General features: G+C 49.7%; 3 protein-coding genes across 3 annotated transcripts; 2 read left to right on the top strand and 1 right to left on the bottom strand.

Moving 5' to 3' along the window:
- Positions 1-116: 116 nt before the first annotated feature.
- TGME49_235515 (MORN repeat-containing protein) lies at positions 117-9566 on the top strand (the record flags this gene model as incomplete). The annotated part of the gene is made up of 13 exons (XM_018780433.1): positions 117-771; positions 1385-1530; positions 1868-1917; positions 2338-2429; positions 3085-3222; positions 3813-3896; positions 4482-4537; positions 5112-5238; positions 5938-6457; positions 6851-6946; positions 7469-7529; positions 7984-9004; positions 9337-9566. The coding sequence occupies 13 exons, from the start codon at positions 117-119 to the stop codon at positions 9564-9566; spliced, it is 3276 nt and encodes a 1091-aa protein (XP_018635822.1).
- Positions 9567-10953: 1387 nt separating this feature from the next.
- TGME49_235500 (hypothetical protein) lies at positions 10954-14324 on the top strand. Its single transcript, XM_018780432.1, has 3 exons — positions 10954-11551; positions 11904-12925; positions 13466-14324. Exons 1-3 carry the CDS (start codon positions 11284-11286, stop codon positions 14129-14131), a joined length of 1956 nt encoding a protein of 651 aa, XP_018635823.1. The 5' UTR covers positions 10954-11283; the 3' UTR covers positions 14132-14324.
- Positions 14325-14558: 234 nt separating this feature from the next.
- TGME49_235490 (hypothetical protein) lies at positions 14559-26898 on the bottom strand. The gene is made up of 13 exons (XM_002368903.2): positions 25433-26898; positions 24591-24719; positions 23157-23888; positions 22380-22517; positions 21553-21655; positions 21078-21120; positions 20591-20741; positions 19687-19743; positions 19118-19415; positions 18430-18560; positions 17606-17824; positions 16355-16771; positions 14559-15759 (listed from the first exon to the last, which is right to left on the bottom strand). Exons 1-13 carry the CDS (start codon positions 25541-25543, stop codon positions 15517-15519), a joined length of 2772 nt encoding a protein of 923 aa, XP_002368944.1. The 5' UTR covers positions 25544-26898; the 3' UTR covers positions 14559-15516.
- Between the last annotated feature and the right edge of the window lie 95 nt (positions 26899-26993).

Genomic DNA, 26993 nt, shown 5'->3' with positions numbered 1-26993 from the left:
TTTTCTTCTCTCTGAGTACAGTTGAGGCTCGATTAACTCGAAGCTTCTTTTGGAAACCCGTTTCCCATGAAATGCTCACACCAGCAGCCCACTCTGGTTATTGGACGTAAGCGGCGATGGCGACTCTGCCCCACCAGGAAGGCGACTTTCGCCCTTCCGTCGTTCCTTCTAAGATGACGTCGCCGTTGTTTCCTTCAGCAGAAGTCTTCTGGAAATTTACTTCCATGAAAGTTGCACAGTCGCTCCTAGCTCCTACACGGCACCGCAGTTTGCTGAGGCGGCTGAGGACGGCTGCACCGCTTCCAGACACTCCATGCGACGAGGCCGCTGACGACGTTTCGCAGACCGAAGAAAAACAAAAGTCACCATTAGATCTTCCTTCCCCGCACCGGAAAAAAGAGGCTGAGTCGGCTGGACAGACACTCAGAGAGTCCAATCCCCAGTTTCCAAGAGACAAAGTAAGCGGCCTGAACATCGGGGGGGACGATCCAGTTCTCAAAACTCCCGCCGTGCCCCTGTGCAAGTCGCAGACAGAAGGAATCGCAGGATCGCTCGGGAAAGAAGAGACGACCGTAGAGTGCGCAGGTCTGAAGGCTGACGAAGAACTCTGCAGAGGGCAAGAAAGCAAGCCTGGGGAAGAGGAGAAAGAAGAACGCATCGAAGAGGAAGATCACGTCAAACAACTTGTGGCGGAAGTGCGCCTCGGAAATGTCATCTTCACAGGCGTCGTCACCAGCCGAGAGACGGGAATCAATGTTATTAATGACAAAGGTATCGGAGAATGCGGGGAGTTGACGATACAACGAGCATGCCTAAAATCTCGCATGTCCCACAAGCGGAACAACCGCTCAGCGTTAAAAACGGCATTCGCGGTGTCCGTCTGAGATGCGATATTGCATCACCACGTGGGCAACCGTACACCATCTGATACACGGAGAAAAGTACGAAACACTGTGTGAATATACATAATAGAATAAACACATGTGTGAATACATGCATGACTCTGGATGTCATCATGTCTTTACGCCACTATATACAACTAGAGAGATAATAGCACCCACACGGGCAGACAAACGCCGTGTTGTTTGTATTAGTAAATGGATCTCTGCATGTGAATATCGAGATATATGGCCCCCCGCATTGTTTGGTGCACGCACTCGTAGATCGGCGCACGCAATTGAGTAAAACATAGTTTTGCGCGATACCCTCATATCCGCAACGGCAAAGTGGAGCAAATGATGAGCCCAGACTGGTCATTCACCTCTGTTTCCTCTACAATACCACGCGATACGCGGCTGACGGATATTTCGAATGTAACTGAAAACGAATCTCGAGACTGTCTCTCGATTGCTGGAGACGAACATTGTTTTCTTACCGCCTGCAGGAGAGGCCCGGTTTTTGGCACCGGGGCCGCCTGGAGAACAGGCGCGGGAGACCGTCCTCCTGCAGTACAAAGGAGATTTCCGCTCTTCGACGTTAGAAGGAGAAGGCCAATTTACCTGGCAGGATGGAAGTGTGTACAACGGTCAAGTGAGGCACTCTTGCCTATGTCCATTCTCTTGTAAAGGAGAAGCGATGTTCATTCTGAGCGTATCTCCATAGTCTTGCATTCTTTCGCAGAGGTCCATGTATATACTTTTAGAGAGTGAACTGCGGTTCGTGACGTGCATTTCTTCAGGTATTTGTATGTGCAGGGGGAACTACAGGCAAGACACCCTGCAGACACACGGTCGGTCAAACTTAGGTGCGAACACACTTCCCTGTTCTAGTTAGCGGGCGAGGCGACTACCACGGGGGATACTATCCGGCAGATAAAAGTCAGCTGTAAAGTGGATTGTAAGTTTCTATTTCCGCCACTCACTTGCAGGTGCTCAGAGGCAAACGCCACGGATTCGGAATCCTGACATCTCCAGATGGGTGAGGGAAAATTTAGAAACTTGGGAACAAATCTTCTGTCATACAGCTCTATCTATCTATCCATCCATCTCGCTTATATCTATGTGTCTGTCTATCAATCTCTCTCTCTCTCTCTCTATATATATATATATATCTACATATATACGTAGGTGATCGTTCCAAGGTATCCATTTCATTCTATGTGGGTATTCCTGAGCGCGTAGAATGCGGTTCATCTGTGTGCATGCATCCATGTTATTATTTATCTCGAAGTGTATGTTTTTGGATGCACGTTGTCATCGTGGACATTACAGCGTTTTCTAAGTGCAATACCCCAGTGCAGATATGTAGAATGAGACAGTCGAGTGTTGTCAATGTAGATGCCAGTTTGGGCGCGAGTTTAGACATTTCGGAGCGTTTGTGCGAGCTCCTGTTTGACAGAGAAAAAGAGTATCGAGGCATGTGGAAGGATGGCCAACGCAACGGTCAAGGTACTCTTCGGTATGACCGGGAAGGAATATGCGAGTACACAGGTGAGGAAGCCCTCGCCTGAGTCAGAAATAGAAAGCAGTCTGCGTTAGTCGAAAGAATCTTTAGAATTAAATCTATGCGGACTTCCTGTCCTACTGCGTACAATTCAGTTCCCTCAAAACGAAATGCAAGTGTTTCGTTGCTCCCGGGGTGCATTTGCTTGTGGCCACGAGAACGCGAGCCACACAGAGGCGTCCTTTCTCTCAAGCTCCAACACGCGCGAAGAAAAGGCTTAGGTAGCTATCGACGTATGCACGTTCCTGTTACGAAATCGAGTCCCAACAGGTGCTTTTTTCAAACGGTACACATTTGCAAAGTATGCATCACTCTATCGCTATAGTCATCTACCTCTAACTACATCTATAAAATACATACATACATATATATATATATATGTATTTTGTATATAAATATAAAGATAAATGTATTTCTAGAAAGACGAATATGCATGTTCACGTGTGAAGAGGTGTGCATGTTTGTCATCCTCACTCATAAATATATATATATATATATATATATATATATATTTCAAGAGATCAGGGTGGACATGTGTAGGGGGTTTGATGGGTTGACGCGTTTGTGTCGGTTTCGGTCCGATTTTCTGTCCTTATGTCTTGAACGACGTGGCAGGCTGTTCGTAGGAGCGCTTCCTTGCAGGAATGTGGGTCAACAATTTGCGGCAAGGTTGGGGAAGGCAGCGCTACCGTCGCGGCGTCTACGAGGGCCAGTGGAAGGCTGGCGTGAGGCATGGCGTAGGCCGCATGGAGTGGACTGATCTACACATCCAGTACGCAGGTGAGGTACAGAGCTGCGACAAAGAGTTCCTAGGCTCCCAGGCGGACTTTTCCGACCTCGTGTGCAAAGAGCCTCGCGCCGAAAGTGCTCCATCGTAACCTGCGAAAGGTCGTCCACTTTCCTACCGCCTCTCTGGTGGTTCTCTGTCTTTTTTCGTTTTTCGTTGTAAGATGCCACTCTGATTGTTGATGACGGGAACAGCCACGCAAGGCAACATCGCACTCACGTTATATTTTGAAAGTATCTATGGCAGTCTTCTGTAACCAACCGCGCAGGGGGACCCTGTGTTAGGATCCAGTTCTGAACCTGTTGTTGATCCCAGCGTGCACATCGTTTGGCTGATGTAGAGAAACGGAATTCATGTCACTCCCTCTGTTCTCAGATACGCTTGCATGCACCGCCACACAACTGCGTAGACAGTCACATATGCAGACACGCTATTGAATAATATATATATATATATATATATACGTGTGTGCAGGTGTATCTAGACTGTAAAAGCTGCTTGTATCTCTTGTTTTCGCGTGCTCCATATGGCGATGTCAGAGAGATGCCTTCAGTGACTTTGCATGCGTTTTTGGTCTGCATAGGCCAGTGGCGCGACGGGGTCCCTGATGGCTGGGGAGTTCAATCCTGGACGCAAGAGAACTCAGCAGAGAGATGTGCAGAAAGTGGTAGGATTTGGAGAGGGAAAAGACATCTGCAGAGTAGTTCAAAAGAGTTGCCAACATGTCTGTCCTCAAATCGTTCCCGAAAGAGAAATGAAGAAAGCACCGTAAATCATTTGAGGGGAGAGCTCAGAAAGGAAACAAAGAAATCGACTTCTGAACCAGGTTTCGCCATGCTCGTTTTTCCATCATCACGTAGACGTTATCAGATCTTTCAGACTGCACGAGCTTCTGTCTGACGCGTCTGCCTCTCGAGGTCTCTGGACTCCCCGGAATTCAGAAGAAAGGCTTTTTCCTTCTTTTTCTCGTCTTGTATCCACAGACAGGAAGTTCTTGTTACCGTGTTTTCCTTTGTTGATGGCTGTATGTGCTCTGTTCTGCTCCAGTTATTGCCATTTTTTTATTTAGACTCTTGGTAGCGCCATAGCAGAACTGGGTTCGGGAAGCATTCAAGATCTAAATGCTACTCCGCATTCTTTGCTGGCTTTCTCCATTAGAACTCGGTGGTCTGGATCTCGTACCCGGAAGTATTTTCAGCATCCCACAAACTCTCCTGCTTTTTTCTCTGTGTACGCAATGCCGGTGCCGTAGACGAGGACGTGGCCGACGGTCAGCTGCGCCTGAATCGCTATGAAGGTTGGTTTAAGGTAAGCTTGGCAGCGTTGCATTTCCCTTGAAGTGCCTCTTCTTGACAGCCAGGTTTTGCGCTCTTCTCTCTCTTTTGGAAACAACCATAGACGCAAAGCAGACAAGATAAAACAGAGAAGTCCACGCCGGTATCGGTTACACATTTTCACACGCTTCTACGTTTCGCAGCCTTTCCATGAAGACCGGATGCATTTGTCAACTCTCTGTAGATTGTCTGTATCTTTGGTATCAGCATGTACACACCTTCGCGTCGGCGGTCAGCGTCTTCAACAACGTCTTCATCTTCTCTCCCTTTCTGCCGCGTTCGCCATAGCCTCACTTGTCGCCTTCCCAAGCAACCGGCGAAGCTGTTAACTTCCCTAGAGGCTTAAGCCCCTTACGGCGAAAGCTCGGTTTCTCGGCCTTGTCTCCATGGTCGTTTATCGTCACTTTCCTTTTTCGGCACCTTTTTCTGGGGAGAGTGTCTGCAACGGCTTTGGACCCGGAGTCCAGATCTGGAAGGCTCTGTTCATCCGATCCAAGATCTGAATTGGCTTGTCTCTGGATGGAATTCCTTTCTTGACATTTTTCCAGAACGGCGTCCGAGAAGGGTTTGGCATCTTCTGGTATGCCAGTGGAAGTCGATACGAAGGTTACTGGCGAAGCAGCAAAAAGCACGGACGAGCTCAGTATGTCAATGAGGCAGGCTGCGTCCATGAAGGTGAGGAAGTTCCTCGGTGGTCACCAAGGATGTTTTTTGGGGGGAATTCACGCCAGAGTGCATTCAGAACCTTCTGCGTGTGCAGTGAAGCGCAGTCTTCCATGCTGTCATGGAGAGCACGCACGCGTTTTCGTACGTCTCGTCGTTGTTGATCGTTCAGTCACATTCACTCGCGTCTGACGAGCTAGCTGAAGGTGCATAATCCACCCCTTATAAAACTACAGTCAAGATAAACTGGGGATTTTCCGTATCACTCTGAGTAACGCGCCAGCTGTTTCCTTGAAAAACGAGCCTGTGTGTCTTCACCGCCTCCCCACACATGCGCAGTTGCCTGGCGGCTCCACGTTTTTTTCACCCAACTTCCCCTCGACCCTGTCGCTCGACTCGGGAAATGAACGCGAGACAGCACACCGCAACTTGCTTGGAGACAAACCCGTCGGCAAGGAGACACGTGAAACACTAATGATAAAATAAAGACACAGAAAACGGTTGCCACACACATCTAGAGATCTCCACATCCAGTCTCAGAATACCCCTACAGATATATATATATATATATATATATATACATACATATACACTTTTGTTTTTTACTTCGCATCTCCACTTTGCGGATGGACCGTACTGCCGTATTTCATTTACCTGTTTGGTCCACGTGTACTCTGTCGTTTCTTTCCTGCTTTTTTCTCCGTTCGTCAGCGGTTTTTGAGAACGATCGTGTGGTCTGCGTCAGCGAGAGGTTCACCGTTCTGGAGAGCGGCCTGCACTCGAAGTCGCCGCTCTCTTTGTCTTCTGTGAACGTTTCAAAGAAACCGTTTTTTCCCCTTCCGAGTTCCTTTGGCACATCCTGCACGTCGCTGTCTCCCACACCGAAAGCCACGCCAGTCCAGAGGAACCTTTTTTTCTCCACGATGGTGGCCTCGAGTTCGGCGAGTATGCTCGTTTCTCTCGACGATATCTTTCTGCTGGAGATGCTTCGAACTCCCCCGCCTCAGCGTCTTCTGGCGACTGCAAACAGCAGAAACACCGTGGGGAAGCCTTCGCGAAACCCTGTAGCGGCACAGGAGTCTTCAGGCGCTCCAGGAGACGCCAGGCGCAGAAGGGACGGTGGAGACAAAAGGCGAACGACCTGCGACACAGAGTTCAAGGTGGCGAATCCTCTCAGTCCACAGGAAGCGACCGACAGGGCTCTCTGCGGAACGTACAAGTGGATTTTAAGGTATCGGAGAAGAAATTGCAAGATGGAGCCGTCTTGAAGGGCGCCGTCTTTCACCGAGTCCTCGGAGATACCAAATAATAAAGACACACACACACATAAAGTGTATGAACCCAGCACAGAAAGACACAATGTTGTCTCCGTATGATGAATGGAATTGTCGGCACCTTGTATATGACGCTGCTTCCTGACAGGTGGCGCATCTCCCTCAACCGGATTACACTCCTTCATACGTTACACCTCTGTTTTCTCCACCGCCGCACAGAAACTTGTGTATCGGGGGGTCTCCTCAAATCTCTCTATCTCTATCTTTCTATCTGTCTGTGCGTATTTACTGGGGGGTAAAAGTACAAAGATCTGTGAAGAGGATGTATTTGGTTTCTGGGGCTTTTGCAGAAATCTGAAGACTCTTCGGCGCACTTACGCACTCTACCGTAGAATTGCATGCTTTCCAGGACAGGACCCTCTGTCAATGTCTTTTCTTCAGTTCTGGTGAGACAAGTACATTGCGTGCATCGACAGAAGGCATTTCCACGTGAAAAAAGGAGTGCTTTTTTCAGGTCTACAATATATACAATACCCTTTGTAATTTGAGGATCACAACTCATGTGGCCATATCCCTATACACATATGTATAACTATATATATATATATATATATATATATATATATATATATATATTAGAGACAGATACGGTGATGAGAAGAAGATTGATTTTGATGTTGAGGCTTACACCGTTTATGTAAAGGTATTTCTATTCTCGAGGTCCGCTCTATGCGCTATTAGCATTGGTTCAACGTGAGGTGGTCACACATCCTGGCCAAAGCTCTGTCCACACACGGCTAATGCTAACGCTGTGAACAATGTAAGCAATGCCTTCGTTCCAAGAGTTTCCGACGCATTTATGCTCTCTGGAGAAACGACTTGTTTCGCTTTAGAGTCTCGGCGGTGTGTTCGCTCTCGCGTTCCCGGCTATTTTTTTCTCTTTCGCTTCCCCCTACTTTGCTGTCAAGGATTCTGGCAGCGGATGCACGGCTTCTCACGGCAGATCGGCCCTTGAGCAGGATCCTTAGGGTACGAATCGGATTAATGACGGCGCCTAACGTTTTGCGAAAACTCAATGAGAACTAGAAGGGGCGTTCACGACTCACGGTTTAGAGTTCCGTAGTTCCTTTGTCCCACCGGTCACGTTCAGAGGGTGAAGCAAAGATCTTTTTCGAAAGAGACGAGGGAAGTGCAGTTTCGACTGAAGAAATGCAACACTAACGGACAGCGTCGTCGTACTCTGGAAAAACCAGCGTTATCAAAATGTCTCCCGGAATCGGGCAGCCATTCTAGAAAGCGATTCACTGAATGCGATTCACTGTTTTGTGAATAGACGCGCATGCTTCAGCACCGGTAGACTGTTTTTAGAGTGCCGCAAATCCGACCGTTCTTCTGTTTTAGCGCCAAACCTCCGCTTCCCACTTGAAATTCCCTGCATGTGTCTGTTTCTTGTTTTGGCCATTCTTTTTCGGTGCTTCCTCAGGCTCTCGAGGTGGCGACGCAGTTCGCGCCCACCCCGTCAGAGTGTTTGAATTTCGCGAAAACGAAAAGTCCGTCTGTGGCTCTTGATAGCTCTTCACGATCCGAGCCTCTTGGCGACGGGCCAGTGACCCACACACCGTCCACAGACACTAGCAAAAACTGTTTCTCTCTGGAGCCGACAAACGACGCTTTTCGGTCACTTGGTACGGGGGGACCCCACGAATCTCTCTGTTCTGGAGACAGTCGATTTCCTCTCGAGAATGGGCGCGGCTTTCCACCGCTTGCTGGTTGTACAGTTGCCAGTGGCGCTAGCGGTTATGATGGAAATGCCAGCGCGGGGACAAGTGGCAACCTGCATCTGTCGAGCGCAATTTCCGATACGGCTTTCAACACATCGCAGCCAGCCATGTCTTCCTTATCTTCGAGAGATCGATCTACACTCGCACAGCCACCACGCGGCACTCCGAATCACTGCGACGTTGTTGAGCAAAGGCCTCTGCTCCTGTCTTCCTTTCTGAGGGCTCTCGTGCTACTCGCACAAGATCAGCTTCTTCACGAAGAGGCGGTCAACGCCAACGCCGCTCCACTGGTCACTTCACCGTGGTGTCCGGCGCCGAGGAAGTCTGTAGACGTCGCTCTCTCCAGCTTTACTGTCTCTCTCTTGCAATTCTATGAGACGTGCTCTAGCAACGTGGGGGGCGGCAGCCGAAAAGAGAGTTTAAGCAATCCGACGATGAAGCGAAACAGCAGCATGTGCAGTCGAAGCGGCAGAAAAAGAAGCAGTAGTCTCGCGAGCAGACGAAGCAGCCTCAGCAGGAAAATGGCCTCTCCACAGACGTTTAAGTCACCCTCTCTCGACGCCTTCAAACCGTTCACGGATCCCGAGATCCTGCAAGCCTTTGCACCGCTGCGACCTTTTTTCGCTCGTAGATTTGCCTTTGTGCCCCCCGATGCTGGACCGAGTTTCACGGGTGAACTGGAGAAAGCAAGCAAAACCAAGAAACAACCACCGGGTGAAAGTGGTGAGTTTAAACCTCTCTTCTTTCTCATCCTCGCTCCAACCGTTCGGCAGGGACTGTTCCACTCTGTCAATCGACTGCTGCTGGATTCTCCCGATCTTCGTCGCAGTTGTGAAAATCAGTGTCCGCACATGCGTAAGACCACTTAGATGATAGCCCAGATGCTTTCACGTATCTGAATCCGTACTTCCTTTCTTTTTTCACTGGCTGGTAGCTTTGGTCAACTGCGCCGCAAACAAGAACCTCCTTCCCTTTAGCCAGAACTCATCGCGATTTGATTGTAGTTTTCGTGTTTCCGAAAATGTGCATCTTTGCAAACTCTCTGCTTGTTCGAGACTTTGAAGAGTATGTCGAGGCCTCACGACATCCAGTTTCGTCTGCCTTAACGAACGACACCGTTGATCTTTCTCCAGCGGCCACGATGTCGAGAGGTCCGCGTATGACGGGATCTGTCTACCTCCAAGAGTTCCTTTTGATGCTGCGGGTAAGAGGAGTAATGGGCATGACACCACAACCGTTTGTATGCCTACTCATCCTGCGGTTCTCTTGCCCGCTTTTCGTCTAGCAACTTTCTTCTACCTCTTCATCCGTCTCTTCTTCCGGATTGTGGCACTTCCCCTGCCTCCCAGAACTCGAGGGTAAGAAGAGAAGGGAACACAGCGGAGTCCACAAGAACGAACAAGTTGCATTTCCTGAAATCGACGGTGCCTTGAGAACGAAATTCAGTTTTTCCGAGGACGAAAAGGAAATGAAATGCGCTTCGGCGTAGGGATCGAATAGAACTGGTTCACAATATCGACGTCTTACTCTCTTTACGGCCGCTTTATGCAGCGCTGGGGGCTCTTGATATCGTCTGCGGAAACAGAGGCTGCAAAGCAGATCCTGCCTGCAGAGCCCTCCGCACCAACGACAGAAGAAGGTAGGTTTTATCCGCGCAGCTCTCCAATTTTGAACGCGAAATCCTCGTGTGCTTAGCCATGAGGTCGACTGTTGAGAGCAGAGCTGTGCCGAAAATACCGAGGTCGTTTGCTGAATGCACTCGACATTGCCAATGAGTATGATCCCTACTATCGTGTTGAGAGTAGTCTTCGTCGCGACAGAATTAGTTCGAAGCGTTTGCTGGGAAGTGTATTCTACGAGTTGGTCTTCTCGTTCAGATCCTGAAGTTGTTTGTCTACCGGATCAAAGGTCTGTGATGTTAGCACAGCAGAGTTAAGAGAACGGTTATTGTAGAAATAGCACCGATAGAACGCCATGCATGAGTACGACAGAGAAATCAGGGCAACCTGAGATCGTTCTTAGCAAGACAATGTGCGTAGTTAGAGATGTTTCGCATCTAATGTGTAGTTTTCTATTGCTATGAATACGAGAGGTAAAACACTAGTCCATGCATTACGCATACAACATAACCGATACGAATAACCTCAATGGTGGAAAATATGGAAAGCCAAGGGCCTACCTCGAACACAACTCTTCGGTCTGGTCTCTTCCGGTGATGTGTAGGATGAGACGCATTTCCCTTCGTGTGCCCTTCAGTCATCGACCCGCCTCATGTCTCCCAACAGGTTTCGTGAAAGCTGTGAAACATAACCAAGTGTAAGATGTGCGTGCATACTTCATTTGGCATGGACCGGCTCCATTTTTCGTTTTCTAGAACAACCGTCTCCGTCGACAGAACACTCAACTCTTCAGCCGGCCGATTCTGAAAAGACAGCGGGAGCATCGGGAGGTCCTTTCCAACCATCGCGAGCGCAGCGAACAAGCCCCCTTTCGGAGGCTCCTGGTGTTGTCGGTCGATGTGAGAAATCACGGCGACGACTCAGCGTGACTGCGGGATCCCCAGACGCTAAGACGGTGAGAAGTGAGAACCCGCAGAAACATAATGCGGTAAAACGACCAAAGCGAAATGTCGCAATTCGCAGGCTGTCTCGTCTTCTGCAAGAGGTCAACGGGGACCAGACGAGTAGCTATTTGCTCCCGTCTCGAACAGGGTGAAGAGGTCTTTTCAGATCTCAGAACGGAGACAAAGGGCCGATGCATGCACATGAGCGCGTCTCTCAGGACTGTGTTCGCATTCAAGACTCTAATCTCAAGCGAGGCTCTTGGTGTGGGCCTCCACCTCAATCTTGTTTCGGTTGAGAGAACAGTCTTCTGTCTACGTCCCATCCGGTTATGCAGATGAGGAAACGAGGAATGTTTGCTGCACTGTCGAAATGCTAAGGCGCTGGGATGCGTTTGCATAGGTCGGTTTTTCTAGATCCACACTGAACGGGTGAAGAAAAATGTCACACAAGGGGTTGTGTAATGAGACGTTACGTTCGAAAGCCAGAGGACGAGTATTTTCGTTCCGCTTCTTCATCCTTCGATGCTATCTCTCTGTCTCTTCTGTCTCTCAGAAAGGCCAGAACGCGCGTTTGGCCCCTGCGGGTGCCGAGTCCGAGCCGGCCGCGCCTCCAGAAGAGACAGAAGGCCCAGCCGACTCACGGTCTCCAGGAACTCCCGGCACAGAAGCGAAAGACAAGTGTGCAGAAGAAAAACGGCAAACACCAAGTGAGAAAGCTGTGCGAACCGGGAGGCTCCTGCTGTAGGGAAGAACATCGTGCATAAACAGTGACAGAGGAAAGCCAAAGAAGCGCATGCGAAAGAACATGCAGGAGCTGAACCTGAGGGAAACGACAGAAGATAGAAGATCGCAAGTATATGAATGTCTATGTATCTATGGAATGCTACCGGGCTATAAACCTATATATATCCCTATATACATGTGAATATATATGTTAGCTCACATGTTTCCGGGGACTCGTGCGTGTGTGCCTCTTGCTAATGGTGGATTTCCACCGGGAACGGTGATCACAGTGGACGCGCGTTGCATCTCTTTGCCTTGCATGTGTCGTTTGTTCAGTCCCTCTCAGGTCATTGTTGTGCGATGCATTCAAGGGAGCTTCGCTGGCAGTGACTCCCGTCGAAGTCCTTTACTTTCTGTTCCACTTTTTGCCGGAGTTTCACGACCAAGAAAACGCGCTCGCGACCTTCCAGGAACTGCGAGAAGAAAAGAGGAAAAAACGACTGGAGAGAGCGGCGAAGAACCTTCCTTCAAACGAGATACTGTCCCCGTCTCTTTCGGTCGCCCCCCCGCCATCAAGTGGATCTTCTCCACCAAGAGGAAGTCCTGGTTTTGAAGAGGGTCCAGTTCCGTCTCGCGCAGAAGCTTTCCCCGCACCTGGCGCGCTCGGACCGAACGCGAACTCCGTCGCTTCGGATGCAAAACGGAACGGGAGAAATACCAAACTGCGAAGTCCCATTAACTCCCGCCCAGCAGCCGGCCGCCGTGGTCCAGGCCCCGACACTTCGAGTCCGTCGTCTCCGTCGCAAAGCAGCAAAAGGGGAGAAAAAGACGAGGGAAAGTCGCGGTCTGAGAACTCAAGGAGACGATCAGGCCCTCGCGTCACAATCACGAACGTTCCCCAAGTTATCGTAGAGGAAAGTGCACCAGACTTGTCAACAGGGACGCCACGAGTCGATTTGAACGACCGTCTGGACCGCCTGGACGGCAGCGCTAAAGCGTATGCTACCACCGGCATGGCCCGTGACGACACAAATGATGATGGCGAGGAACAGGGGAATAGACACACCGGACCCCAACCGACACTGAGAGATGGTGACAACACTAGTATTCGGGGGAAAGAGGAAAACAACCACGGGATGTCGTATTGCAGAGGCAAGGAGACGACTCTGAAACACCACGGGGCAGGTGGAACACTCTGTTGGCCTCGGCCCTTCGCCACGCGAGCAATCGAGAAGAGTTATCGAAAACTTCTCCGGAAGATCCTCGGGAAACGATCCGCGTCCTGGACAGAACTTGTGTACAGAGAGGTGACAGTCATCGAGGTGATGATGGTTCTCCTCAAAATCGTCGAGTTCAAGGTAACAGAACAGACAAGAGGGGAAAACCGGGAGTGGCGGGAGAGGCGGAAAGGGAAGAAACGCAAAAGCACGTGGAGCGGACGCAGTCTGCGATGAGGATCCAACCTGCTACCACCAGGAGAAGTCGACTACTCCGGGGAATAGACTTGTCAGGGATGGGAAGGCGAAGCTTCGCTTTGCTCAAGCTAAGAAGTCTTTGTCACCGGTGGACATGCAAAACGCATCCGGTAGAAACAGTTTTTCGGGCGAAAGCACCAACCACAAAGGACTGAAACGATGTAGCGAGACATTGCTTTCAGTTGAAGATGAAAGGCAAATGCCAAGTTGGTCTGGCCCAGCCAAGATAGCTGTGTACGCAGTGACGCTTCCGTGCGGTGGAAACGACTTCTTCTAACACAGCTTCTTGGTGTCCGCGCCTTTCTTTCTAGTTGAGGAATTCCAACACACCCTTCGCCTCCCCTCATTTATTCGCGTTGTCCTTCTCGCCTCCACTTTCCTTGCCTTTCTCGCTTGCCTTTTCCTGACTGTCTGTCTCCTCAGACGCCTCCCTGCCTAGCGGCGCAGCTATCGCTTCCTTTTCGTCTGTCAATCCTCGTAGGCGCCATCGCGCAACATGAGTTGACACAAGAAACTTGTGTCTCCACCTCTACCAAAACACAGAGGTGTTGGCCCGTTCTGTCACTTAGAGATCACCCCCAAGTTGCCCTTTTAACTCTCGTTTCTTCACAAGACCCGTCCGAGTTGCCTATGCACTTCCCACCCGTCATCTCAGCACCGCCAGAGCAGCTTTCACGAACGACTGTAGAGAGAGACAGTGAAAAGACACCTCTCTCGCCTTCCTCTCACGTCGTCCGTTCTCCAGCCTTAGGAGCTACAGCAGCGAGGGGTCCGCAACAAAGCAGCCACACTAGTGGACCTGCTCCCCCAGAAGCGCTTCTTTTCTCGGCACCTGCCCAGTCTCCAACTTCACCCGACAAACCGGGTGTGTCGGCCTCGGGCGCTGCGGAGGGAAAGAATGATTTCTCAAACGCTTTCTTCTGGGAGAGTTTTGACAGTGTGCCGTCTCTACCTCGCATCTGTGAAGGGAAAGAATGTGGATCGTTCACGGTTCTAGACGCTCCGCTGCTCTGGGCCACGAGCGATGAAGACGATGCTCAAGAGGGCAACGACTCTGACCGAGAGAACGAACCCTCTGACACAGAGTAGCTCCCTCCTTGTACTTCGAGAGCCAGCCGGAAGATATGACCCAGTTAGCTTGCGATGCTCCTCAGTGGAAAAGCAGAAGACACAAAAGGCTGAAAAATCGGTTTCGTGCCGTGTTGGGTCGTCAAACAGTGCGAACGCCTGCAGCAGGGCAAGGTGGTCGCCCGTTCGCCAGCTTCGAACTTCCTGACTCCCGATTTGCGAACTCAGATCTTCACAATGGGACTGTAGATTCACAACTAAATTTTTTTTTCTACAGTCAGCTGCCTCCACAAGCATTTCACAAGTGACCTCATGCTGCACATGTCACGTAATGACGGAAACTCAGTCCATCTTTTCCTCCGCAACACCACACGGAAACAGATACATGTATACATACATGTATACATATATGTATATATATATATATATATATATATATATATATGGTTTGCTGACCAGTGTGCACATATCTAGCTGTTTGTCTCGCAATATTCACACCGTTGCGAAGATGAACTTTTTTGTGTGGAGACACACCGACCCATGCGGTCTGTGCGGCATCTGCCACTTTGCGGGAAGCAAGGAGATTCGCCTGCCGGCCTCACACACGGTACCCAAGCCTGGAGCTTCCACCCTGGCCATCCAAGGGATTGGGGCAGTACCCCGAGGCATGTACAATTCATTCGATAAAGTTGTTGACGGTGACTGTTTTTTTCATCCCTGATGCAGCGCCTCGTTTTTTCGTTCGTCTTGTCTTCGTCGTCACCACAGACACCTCATCGTTCCTCTCTCCTCGTTCCAGTCATGACACAGAGAAACTTGCACTTTCTCGCCACGGCTCCGCGGCTTTCTCTACCACATGTACGCTCTTTTTTTATGCCGGCTTGGCACGTGAAATGCAGTGGGCCGTTTTTGCCGCTACAGAACGCTCACGTTTCAAGAGCACACATTTCCTTCTTAAAAAACAGGGCCGCGTATCTACACCAGAGAGCGTGCGTCTGCATGCCGCTCCGCGCTTCTCTGGAAAAGGCGGATCGAGCTGAAACGGACGCAGACTGAACGCCGTGTCCACAGTGTCTTCCCTCGCATGCTTCCTCGTTCTCTCTCTGTCTATCTCCTTTCTCCCCGAAAGGACGAACGCCGTTACGTTCTGCACTGTCTCCCTCAATTTCCAGGGTCGTCACCACCGACTGTCCTTGAACTTCTTCTGTGCTCCCATCTGGCTTCCTTCCCTGTTCTCTTTCTACGGCGGACTCTAGCGACCGAGAGAGAGATCCAGCCTGCTCGTCTCTGCCGAGAGACGTGTGCAGGACCTTTCTTCCGCGGGTGCTGAGTGCTCTGCTCTCTCCTTCTCTCTTGCTCTCGTCTCTTCTCGTTAGCTGCTGCCCCAACCTCCATTTTTTTGCGCGTCAAGGATTCATGACGATAAGACGAATGCGAGAGCGAGCTACGTTGTGCAGAGCCGCGGAAGAGACCAGCAGCACGCCCCACATGAAGGAGGTGAACCACAAAGCAGTGTATGCATTCGGTTGATAATTTCGGATGATAATGGGGTGCGGAACAGGCAACAATCCAACCATCGTTGTCTTCTCCAAAAACGCGAGAATGTCTTGCTGATCGGTAACTTCCCGCCGTGTACACTCCTCTTCAACCTACGTAAAAACAGATATCACAATGCCTCCAAAAACAAAAACCTACAAACCAGTACACAACTATACACATACATATTAAATATATATATATATATATATATTTATATTACACATATTATATATATATATATATATATGTATGTATAGGGACGTGAGATACAGATATTCATTGCGTGGACAGAAACGACACCATGTACTCCTGTTGATACCGCGAAGAAATGCTCACATTTACGAGATTCGGAGACTGACACCTGACGATATCTGGGAGAGAGGGCAAGAAAGGGAATACTGAGACAACACAAAGAGAGTAAGAACAGAAACCGTGAAACGTGGAGACAGGCACATCTGGCAGTTCCGCCGTCCGACGTCGACGGAGAAAGGAGACAGTTCCACCATGAAGGCGACTGCTCCACTGGGGAAGGCGTCACTTTCACAAAGAGGGGAGACAGCTTCACAGAAAAAGAGACGACTCCTCATAGAAAGGGTACCCCTCCACGAGGAAGGACAGTTCGACCAAGAACGGAGACAGTTCCTGCATAAAGGAGACACTTCCATGATGCTGGCAATCAGGGAGAGCGAGAGACGTCCTTCGTACCTGGGGCAGGAGACACTGAATCAGGCGTAGAATCGTCTGAAGAGGGAGTTTGTGCTTCCACTCGTCTAGCCACTCTTCCGTAGGTTCCCATCGATCCTCGTCGCCAGCCAAGCTGTCATCTTCGTCTTCTCTGTCGCTTCTTTCGTCGTCTCGTTTACCCTTGTTATCCCCGTTTACCTCGTCTTCCCTTTCTTCTCTGTGGCGAGCTGCTCCACCATCTGTTCCACCGTCACCCCCGTTTCCGTGAGAACTCGGGAGACTGCCTTCTGCGCGAGGTCTGTCGCACGCAGTCGAATCTTCGCCTTCCTTCGTCTCTCGACGAGAATTGCGACGAAGTGAAGCAGGCAAAGAAAGATTCTCCAAATCGCAAAAAATTTTCTTCTGTCGCAAAATTGCGTACACTAACTGGCAGTTCCCCTGAAGAAGCGGAAACAAAGACAAATGTGCACACAAACATATACTTTGCTCCGTCTATGCCTACAAGAGAATACGCCCAGGGATACCGATCACTCGAACCTACAACGCTATACAGATACATGTATATATATATACATGTATAGGCATCGACTTCTACTTGCATAGGTAGACAAATACGGTTCCCTAAATGCATGCAGGTACAACGATATATATATCGAGACGCCTTTCTGCAAAGTTGCTCGTTTCTATACTTACCTATCTCTCTCTGTTCAAATCTCCATATATATATATATATATATATAAATATATATATAAATATATATATAAATATATATGTATATATATGACATATATGGAAATACGGGGTACACTATAGTTACCACATCGGCGATTAAAGCACACACTAGCGCGTCTGTAGGAAGGACTGCAAGGAACTTGAAAGGCCTCAGGAGTAGGGAAGTGCAGACTCTTTCCACATTACCACATCTTGAACACGCAGACACACCCCTAGCAAAAGTATTTGCACCCCCATATTCATACTGTAGGCACACAAAGTTACAAATGCGTCCGGCAGTTTCACTCAGAAAAGTCGCTCCTCAGGTCGACGTATATATATATATATATATATAAATGTGTATGTGCGTATCAAAGCATTCTATATATATTCACAGATTTACTCATATATTATAAATATATATATATATATATATATGGATGTACGCCTCTATCCGTATAGAAGTGTGTACATGAAGATGCAGGTTTTTCGACAGAAAAGACCTTGAGCGAGTGAGTGAAATCGGCGCCTCGTGCGGAGGTTTGTGCGTTTCGTTTTACCTCGAACTGGTATTGAATGAGGTTGTTGAAGACGTCGAGCAAGAAGAAGACATCGTGGTAATGTTGCGGGGCAGAGAAAAGCCAGTAGCGTCTCGTCAGTCTCTCCATCATGGCCATGAGTCGCAGACAAGACTCGAGACAGAAGGATTTCACATACGCACTCACGTTGCAGAGCACAGTGAGCAGCATGTCCACCAGGCTGTCTGAACTCCCTCGAGGCTGAAAAAAAATCAGAGAGGGCTGCATGCATGTGAAAACAGGAAAGAACTTCCGGGCAGACGGACACAAGGTGGTAAGGTCAGTGCCGCCCCGTAAGTTGTGGCCTCTCAAGAGGACAGGTTACAGGCCTTTCCTGGAAAGTCGCGACTGCGAGTTGCGGACCTCTGCGGCAGGTCTTGAAGGTCTTTGTTCACCATTGTCTTCGTTTGAGTCGACGCTTATACCTGTTTATTTTGATTTCAGAGCAACTCTAAGTCCACACCTAACAGAGAAATCGTTAGGAGGAGGCGTACAAGGCGTACGATAGATCGAGAGGAAAACGTTCCGTTACCAGACAGCAGCAGATCTCGGGACTCACGCGCGGTGCGCAAAGCGCGAGTGTCGAAGAAACGAGAAAGTATCCGCTTCTGACAGCGAGCATTCTGCGGTTCACGAGCGCATGGTCTCTGGACTCAGCAGCAGAGTATGCATTGACCCGCTCCAGCGAAATCCTCCTCGAGTTGTCGACAACACGGCGAGGGAAACGCGCGCCCTCTGTCTCTGTTTTCGAGTTGTCTTTCAGTCTCCAAGGCGCATACCATCTCCGCAAAGATCTCTCCACTTACCCCCGTAGCGTCCATGACAACTCTGTGGACCGCGAGGCACAGAAGGTCAGCGTAGCTTCCCTGGAAAACGGGGATGTCAGCTGGGGCCTTTCCGAGGAACGGTTCGTTCAGACGCACAGCGAAATCTCTTTCTGCAAACGCAAAGAGCGACGTGGCGGAGAAGAGCGAGGAGAAAAAACAAAAGCTGAAACAGAGAGCGACTTGCTTTGTCCCCTGAAGTCAAAGAGGACCTAACGCCACAAAAGCGCGAAGACACCCCTCTGACAGGAGAAGGCAGAACGAGAAAAAGAGAAGCGAGGGCGGAGCAGCACAACGAGAAGCGCCTTTTTCTACCGCAAAGGACCACCGAACGAGCCGAGATAAACTTGGTAAATCACACTCGGCAGGTCTGGAGTACGAGGGCAGCCGGGAAGCCGGGAGAAGGAAAAGGCTCTCGTCGCCGACAGTCTGAGTCTGTGAAAGGAGTGACCCCCGTCAAAAGCCACCAACATTCCAAGAAAAAAGCGATGCAGGCGACCGAGGAGCCTGTATCTCTGCATCGAAGGAACATCCACCGGCTCCGGAGAAAGGAACCACACGTTGAGAAAAGAACGAGCAGGGACGCAGTCCCTCAACAAAACGAGAGAACAGGGAGAAGTACGGAACGCGAAACGGACAGAAGAGAAAGAAACGGAGTCCGGAAGCGTACCAGAGGAGAGAACAAGGAGAATAAAGGAACACATGTGAAGCAAACCAATGCGAGAGAGCGCAGTCGCAGCTTCTGCAGGACTCGAAGACGACGGAGACTCCGCGCCGTCGTTCGCGAGCAGGCTGCCTCCGTTCGTGGAGGGAGACAGGCTGTCTCTTGTCTCCGCCAAGGGCCTCGCATCGTGCGTCTGTGGGGTCGGGCGCCGATGAATGAAGAAGGAGGCGTCGAGAAGCAGAGCGATCAAAGGCCGCAGCAACGCGTCAGCTCCACGGCGTGAGCAAACGTGGCGGAGAAAATGCTGAAAGAGTCGCAAGAACGACAGAGAAAAACGATTGCCCGGACAAAGGTTCGATGCCGCACAGACACAGACCTGTGCAATACTTGTGCGGCCGTGACGATTCAGGTGGATCTGCGCAGGTGCGATCCCCGACTGTCGAGAAGAGGGTGAAGAAGGACGCCTGGCCGCTGTGTCTGTGGAGAACCGCTTCTTCGCTGAGAGGTTGGCACCTCAGCTCGCGAATGCGGGCATGACCCCAAGGCCGTCCACCAAAGATCGTTTCCCCACTTACGCCATTCAAGGTGAGGAGGTGCCATGTGAGAATGAGGAGTTGCTCGCAGAATAAGTCCTACACAAAGACAGCCGAGAGGAACGAGCACTGAGCATCTACAGCGACAAACAGAGAAGCATCTCCCGCGGAAAGAAGAGAGAATATTTCTTCTCGAACGGTGGGAGAACGCAGGACTCGGAAAACGAAAACACACATGGATACACCCGCCGCACTCCCCGGGCGTCGGACTTCAGCGAAGACAGGAAATCAACAACCGCCAGGAGAGCGGGGAGAGCGGAGGAGCTCTCCAAATCTGTCTGTCACACGCAAATGCCATTTTGCGACTAGCGAGGAGAGACAGAAACCGCTTTTTGCCGAGCTGAGATGACAAAGCGACAGCTGCGAGACTCCATCATGTGAGTCTCGCAGGAGCAGCACGCTGCCAGGGCGAACGAGAGGAGAAAGTGAAATGTACGTTTTCGTTCTTCACGCTGGACTTTCAGAAACACTTGAAAGCGCAACCAAGCAACCACGGGCAGACCGAGACGCGAAGACCGCATGTGCATCTCCGCGCTTCGTTCATCGACCGTGGAAGAGTTGTCATTTCTCGTTTTCACGGAACTTGGAGTGGGTGCGCTCGAAGAGTCGCAAATCCCTTTATTACCGCTGCTGGGTTAATTGCAAATTGGTTGATTCTTCTAAAATCTAAGAACGAGTTCTGCTGTCGAGTCGCACGCGTATTCGCTGAACGCAGCCGCTCAACGCCAGTGTCCGGCGCATAGAGCACCGGTCGTGTCTGTTCCGTTTCTTGTGCATTTTGACCTTTTACTCTCCACAGAGTTTCATCCTTGCTTCGAGCGTTCGCAGTTTCCAGAAAATGAGGACTTTTCACGCGAAATGCAAGAGGAAGTTTGCGTTTTCGCACCGGTTTCTCGGAGACGGAACTCGTTCGCGAGCGAGAGGCGGCACTCGCAAGATGGTGCGTTAGTCCGTCGAAAATGAAGTCCAACTCCTCAGGTCGATGGACTCCAGAAAGCATGCTGCGGAAGACGTTCCGAAGGGCAGGTGAGTTCCTCCTGAACATATGTGAAACGATATAGGGACATCCTTCCACTACAAACAGACTTGCAGGAGAAGACTGTCCGCTCTCTGCGTTCTCCACTTCGACGGTGATTCCACCATCTCCGATCTTGTTGTTGCGCCCTATCACGAGGAAGGCGAAACGTTTCGTATTTTCTTCCGATTTCACTTGAACAACATGGCAGTGGAACCCCCAGTCTTAAATGCGATCGAAGACATCTCTTTCGAAAGTTCTTCTGCTGCGTCAACGCAGACCCGAACCCGGAAACTCCGTTGAGACACCGAGGGAAGAGAAACTCTGAAAAAGAATTCTCAAACAAATCAACACTCACCTGCCTCCCTTCTCCCCTTTCGCGCCTTCTGTCTCCTCCGTGCCTACGCAAAAGCATACACACACAAGCACGCCTTTGTAGTCGTACACAGAGAAAGGTATGTTGATAGAAACACACACTTGGAGACATATATATACTATATACACTATACATATATATATATATTATAAATATACATATATATATATATTATAAATATACATATATATATATATATATATATATACGTACATGCACGTATACATGTATATCAATGCACCTATACAAATGTACATATATGTACATATATATATATATATATATATACGTCGAGATGTGCGTCGATATAAGGTAGGAGAGAGTTTATAGAAAGCAGTGAGGGTCGCACAAATGAAGAAGAGTGCACTTTGCCGACAAACACGATCGGCGCAGAAAGAGAGAGTGGACGACGGGAACCGCTTTTGAGACGCCAGAAAAGCAGAGACTTCCGTTTTACCATCGGGAAGAACAAAGACCCCGACGTTGAAGTCGAGGAGAATGACGAGAAGCTGCAAAGCTGAAGAGACCATGTCCTTCACTTCTGCATTTCCAAAGATGCCCTGGGGAGAAACAAACGCCGACAGAGAGAGGCGGCGACTGGAGGATCAGCATGAAGATGTGACAAAAATAAGTACAAATGCACATATTAAACAGACAGAGCGAGAGATAGAGAGAGAGACAGAGACTGAAAGAGAGATTGTGGTAGAAAGAGATACAGAGATACAGATATACAGATAGATAGATCAATCGATTGATGAATGGAAATAGACATGTATGAATGAGAAGGTCAGCAGATAGAAAAGTAGAGAGGGAAGGTTCTTGTCACATCAGAAAAGTGGAGAGGAAGAGATACAAGAAGGTGCCTGAAAATCCGTGTCGAAGGTCCGCAAAGTCGGCAGACGGAAAGCTTTCAGCACTAATTTATTATATTTATAAATATATATATATATAAATATATATATATATATATATATATATATATATACGTATGCATGCATCGACAAGTATAGAAAGCCTTGTCACGTAGGTGTACATTCACAGAAACAGGATATGCACAAGAATTGAACAGAGAGATGTAGACGCAAAGAAAGACGAAGCGAGATGAAGAGAGGGCGTAGAAACGGAGGAAGTAGACGAGAAATAGTACGGAGGAGAAGAGAAGACGCAGGAAGGGGAAGGACAGAGAGGAAGCATGAGAGAAGAACGGAGAGAGGAGGAAAGAAACGAGAGGGAGAAGATGACAAGGCACCGAGAGAAAGCAACAAATGAAAAAACGACACTTACGAAAACGCCTCTGGTCGACGTATCCGTCGAACAGACGACAGAGAGAAGGGAACAAAATAAATTGGCAGTGTACGGGGCATTGCCTGCGGTAGCTACACGAATCCATGTCGGCACCCGAAGTTGGTACTCATCCACGGTCTGAAAAAATAAGGAAAAAAAAGAAAAAAAGACACACAAGCCTCTTCCGACAGATTCGCCGAACCTCAACACGTACAGAACGGGAATCGCCGGAAACAGAGGAACTGCATGCACGCGTCCTGGATCTCGTGCCTTCGAAAAGAAGAGGGGAACAAGCTTTTCCGTCTTCTTGGCGTCGCACGCAAAGATACAAACGTCACTTTTTTGGACATTATTCACCTCACTTAGAATCGATTCTCCTTTCTAACATAATGGGGCTCCGCAAAGGCAGGCGTATATATATATATACATAGGGAGAGAGAGATGCATATATATATATATATGTATATGTACATATATATATATATATATATATTGAGATATACGTAAAATTTATCTCCCCTGAACGGATATACGCTGTGAGGATTCGCATATCGGTTTCTCTCAAGTTATCTAACATGGACACCCACCCGCATCTCTGCACCTCTCTATCTACCTATATATATATATATATATATATATATATACGTGTATGTGTGTATGTATATGTATGCATATTGATGTATACATGAAACACACATATGTCTATGGAAGTCGCGGCGTTTGACGCACTGGCCAGAAGATGCCTTTTTGCGCGTTCTTGGAAGTTTGGAGCCTTACGCTGTAGAGAGGCCCTGCGAAGCAGGCGACGAGGCAGTTGACGACCTCGGCTCGGTTTCTCGCGATCCCCGCAGGAGGTTTCGCTCCCGCTTCAGGCGCAGCACCAATGCCGCCTGCCCATAGAAGTCGGAAATCCACTTTGTGTTTAGGCAGCGCCGACAGTTCTTCTCGCGACAGAGGAGCTCCAGGGAAGACGACCGTGAAACCTCGCAGAAAGAGCAGACGAAAAAGAAGATTGACAACCTCGTTTCCCAGCAACACGGGAGTGCACCTCGAGCTCGTCTGCGACAAAACTCCCGAGGCCACTGAGCTCATCCGCGAGTCTGTCCGCCTCTCTCCCTCGAAGCTTTGCTTCCTCTCGTCTTGGCTTTCTTCGTCTGCTTCTCGTTTCCTGTCCTCTCGACTCGCTTCCTCGTCAACGTCTCCTTCCTTCTCTCCTGGCTGCAACAGTCGCCCCCGTTCTCGATCCTCGGAGAGGCGCGAGTTTTTCTCTTTTCCCTCTCGGTCGCCGGCGGCCGCAGCCGGAGAGGAGCCACCCGAGACGAGGTTCTCGTCGGACGAGAGAGGGAAGAGAGGAGTCCAGAAAATTTTTTGTTCCAAGGCAGAGTCTTCCAAAAGAATAGGCACGAGTCGCGACAGCAAACGCGTTGTCGTCAACAAAGTGCTCGACTGAGAGGGCGTGATGGACTGCTGGGAAACGCGGTCGGCCGTCTCCACGCAAATCTCCACCAGCTGCATGCAACGACGAAGAACAGAGAAACAGCGAGCGAAAAGGGAGCTCCAGGCTGGACAAGGGAGCCGAGAAACGCAGAGGAAGCACAGCGAGATAAAAGTGCATGCCAAGACGAACAACGAAAGGAACAGAACGAAGCACGGAGTCAACGTTTGACAGGCTCGGAAAGAGGAGCCGAGGAGAAGAGCACGAAGAGAATCACAGGAACGCATGACGAGGGAGAAAAGCGAACGGGAAGGGGAGTTTCAAAGATGTATCTGTCTTCCACGAGTTCCAGCGTTGAAAATACAGGAAGGAAGTGAAGGAGGGAAAGCGAGAAAAAAAACAGAGGCGACGGACGTTGAGGCGGGTGGAGTTGAAGAGGAAGAAAGAGGAAAGAGCCTGCATTAAACAAAGTGTCTCTGCACGCGTTTTAAAAAAGCATGTTTTGAGAAATCACGGGAGCAACAAGACCTCATCAAAGAGAGAGACGCGTCCTCAAAGAAAGTATTTTAGAAAAGAGAGCGATGCAGAAAGCTGTTTCGCATCACGTTGGAGAGAAGAGATGTGTGTGGCAGGCGAGCGACAGCGACACTCCGTACGAATGCGCGAGAGAGACAGGAGACAGAAAAAGGAAAGGAACGACGAAAAGAAGAGCAAGAGAAGAACAGAAAAACAGAGGACGAAGAAAGGGATGAGCAGAGGAAAAGAAGACAACACACCTGAGCAATGAGCTTCGCGACAGCGTCTGGGTAGTGCTGCGCCGTTCGCAGAATTTCTTCTCGCGTCCCTAAACCGTCTTGAGCCTCCGTCGCCGTCAAGTTCCCTTCCAAGAAGTCCTGGAGGCGGCGCTGCAGAGAAACATGTTCGCATCCTCGCTTGATGAATCAGGAAGGAATAAAGAGGAAGCAAGAACTCGAGTGACCTCTGAAAAGAGAGAAACAAACGTCCTGGATGCACAGCGGCCCAGCTGTCCACTGAAATCGTTTTCATGAGAACTTCGGACAAACCACGAGCGGGAAGACAACTCTGCAGCTGCGTTTGACCACCAAGGGAGAGAGAAACGCAGCAAAAAAGCCGCAACAAAAAGGGAAAAGAACGAGGCGAGAGGAGAACACGACGAGGAGACCTGCGGGGTCCAGAGGTGGAGGAAAATCGACGGAAAGAGGAGAAACGAAAAACGGAGAGGAACAAAGCAGATGAGGCGGAACAAAGAACACAACGTGGTATCCTCGAAAAACTGCACACGATGTAAACAAATCGTGCATGTACATACACGCACAAAGATATGCATATATATATATATATATATATATATATGTATAAATAAATAGTTCCGTATGCGTCTCTGGATGTGCATATCTCCACATACATCGATCGACACCGACGCTCGTCGCCATATAAATCTAGACCTGGAGACAGGAGGCCGTGGCAGGAAATGCATACCGCGAGAGAAAGGAAGAGTTAGAGAAGCACACACATGAAACAGACATATGGATGCATGCATTCAGATATGTCGTTTTTATGAAACTGAATGGAGAAAAACGTGATGGTGGTAACTTACCTGCGGAGATTGAGAGCCTTCTTCGCGGTCATCCTTGCCTCCGTCGTTTGCAATCTGAAGGAGATTGAAGAGTTGAAGATCTCCGCGCGATTTGCTGTCTGCGTTCCCCATTGTCAAAGAGTCGAATGAGGCCGACGATAGCGTTGAATGCTGTGTTTTCCTGTGTCGTTTTCCTTCTCGTTATCCTTCTCGTTGTCGTTCTCGTTGTCTTCGTTCTCTTCCCGTTCTCGATCCACTCTCTTTCTTCGCGGTTCTTCTCCGACGCTACACAGCTGGCCGTTGTCTCCCCTTGTCTGGTTCCTCCTTCTTTCTCTCCTCCCTCCTCGGCGTGTGTCTTGCTCGCTCGCTCCCTCTGTGTCGAGGAGAGAGAGAACTCACACGAGGCAAACGCGGGAGTGAGAGAGTTTTTTTCCAGGAGTTTGTGCAGTGCGCCGATCCACGCGTTTTTTCCGCGTCGGAGAGGAGAGCGGGAGAGGACAGACGAAGCAGAGACAGAGAGGAGACAGCGGAAGGCAGGAAAAGACCACTGGAAGCAAAAAACACGACAGAAGGACAAGAGAGAGAAGCAGAGAGAAACGAAAGGGAACAAAGGAAGCGAAGAGCGAGGGGAGAGAGACGCGAGCGAGAAGCGAGACGAGCGCCTCGCAGGTGATTTCCCGCCTATGGAGAAGAAGAAGGCACAGAGAGAATCCTTGAACGGTAAAAGACAGGAGAGGAGACGGAGAAAAGAAAAGAGATGCAGAAGTGGAGGGAAAAGCAGGGGGGTGCAGAGACGAAGAAGGACGAGAGAGAAGCAAACGGGAGTGAAAGACGAACGACACAAGAACGGTGAAAAAGCGAGAGCAGGGCGGGAGGAACGAGAAACGCTCAGAAAAAGAAGAGTCCAGAGGGAGAACGCAGAGGGTCTAGAGAAGCGCGTCGAGAACAGATGCGAAGAAAACACGAACAAACGAAATTCTCTGCTTCGGGTGTCCGCCAGCGAGTGGACATCTGGCGAGGAAAGTCACGTGAGGAACTTCGTGAGAGACGAAAAAAGGACGAAAAACTGAAGGAGGGAAGAAGGAGGAAAAGGTCAAGGTGAAAATGAAGAACTCGACAGAAGAAGAAGAAGAACGGACGAGTCTCGCGGATCGTATGGCAAATCCAGCAAGACACGGACCGGAAGAAACTCGCTCCGTCCTGTTGGGCGACCCTGGTGCGAGGAGATAAAAAGACACCACGACGCGATGAGAGCGAAGGACAATTGCTAATCGGAGAAGAGGACGAAGAATCTGGAGCGCAAAGTTGTCTCTTTTCTGGAGATCTCCGTCCCTCGCAACCAGCGAAGAAGCGGCCGGTTTCCCAGCAGAGAAAAGCCAAGAAATCGCGGAGTCCCTCCACGCAGAATCGTGCTGCGGCGCAAACGGGTGCTCCCGGGTGGACGTACACCGAAAGCCGGAAGGAAGTGTGTACTGCAGAGAAAAGAGCTTTGGAGGCGGCGACAAGCAAAAGGACTTTTCTCGAGACAGGAGAGTTTCGCCAGCCTGCATGCAGCTACGAGACACAGCCTTTTTGGTCGGTG

The sequence above is a fragment of the Toxoplasma gondii genome, chromosome X (genome assembly GCF_000006565.2).
Source record: "Toxoplasma gondii ME49 chromosome X, whole genome shotgun sequence".
Taxonomy (NCBI): Eukaryota; Apicomplexa; class Conoidasida; order Eucoccidiorida; family Sarcocystidae; genus Toxoplasma; species Toxoplasma gondii.
This window is presented reverse-complemented; position numbering and strand designations above follow the sequence as displayed.

Bases quoted from the DNA above. Each gene is read 5' to 3' on its own strand.
- TGME49_235500 (XM_018780432.1), top strand. From the start codon at position 11,284: ATGTCACACAAGGGGTTGTGTAATGAGACGTTACGTTCGAAAGCCAGA. The intron at 11,552-11,903 runs GTGAGAAAGCTG...TCGTTTGTTCAG, and splicing joins AGAAAAACGGCAAACACCAA to TCCCTCTCAGGTCATTGTTG. The intron at 12,926-13,465 runs GTAACAGAACAG...CTGTCTCCTCAG, and splicing joins TCAAAATCGTCGAGTTCAAG to ACGCCTCCCTGCCTAGCGGC.
- TGME49_235490 (XM_002368903.2), bottom strand. From the start codon at position 25,543: ATGGGGAACGCAGACAGCAAATCGCGCGGAGATCTTCAACTCTTCAAT. The intron at 23,889-24,590 runs GTGTGTTGTCTT...CGTTGCATGCAG, and splicing joins TCGCGAAGCTCATTGCTCAG to CTGGTGGAGATTTGCGTGGA. The intron at 19,744-20,590 runs GTGCGAAAACGC...GTCTTTGTGTAG, and splicing joins GTTCCGTCTCCGAGAAACCG to GACTTATTCTGCGAGCAACT.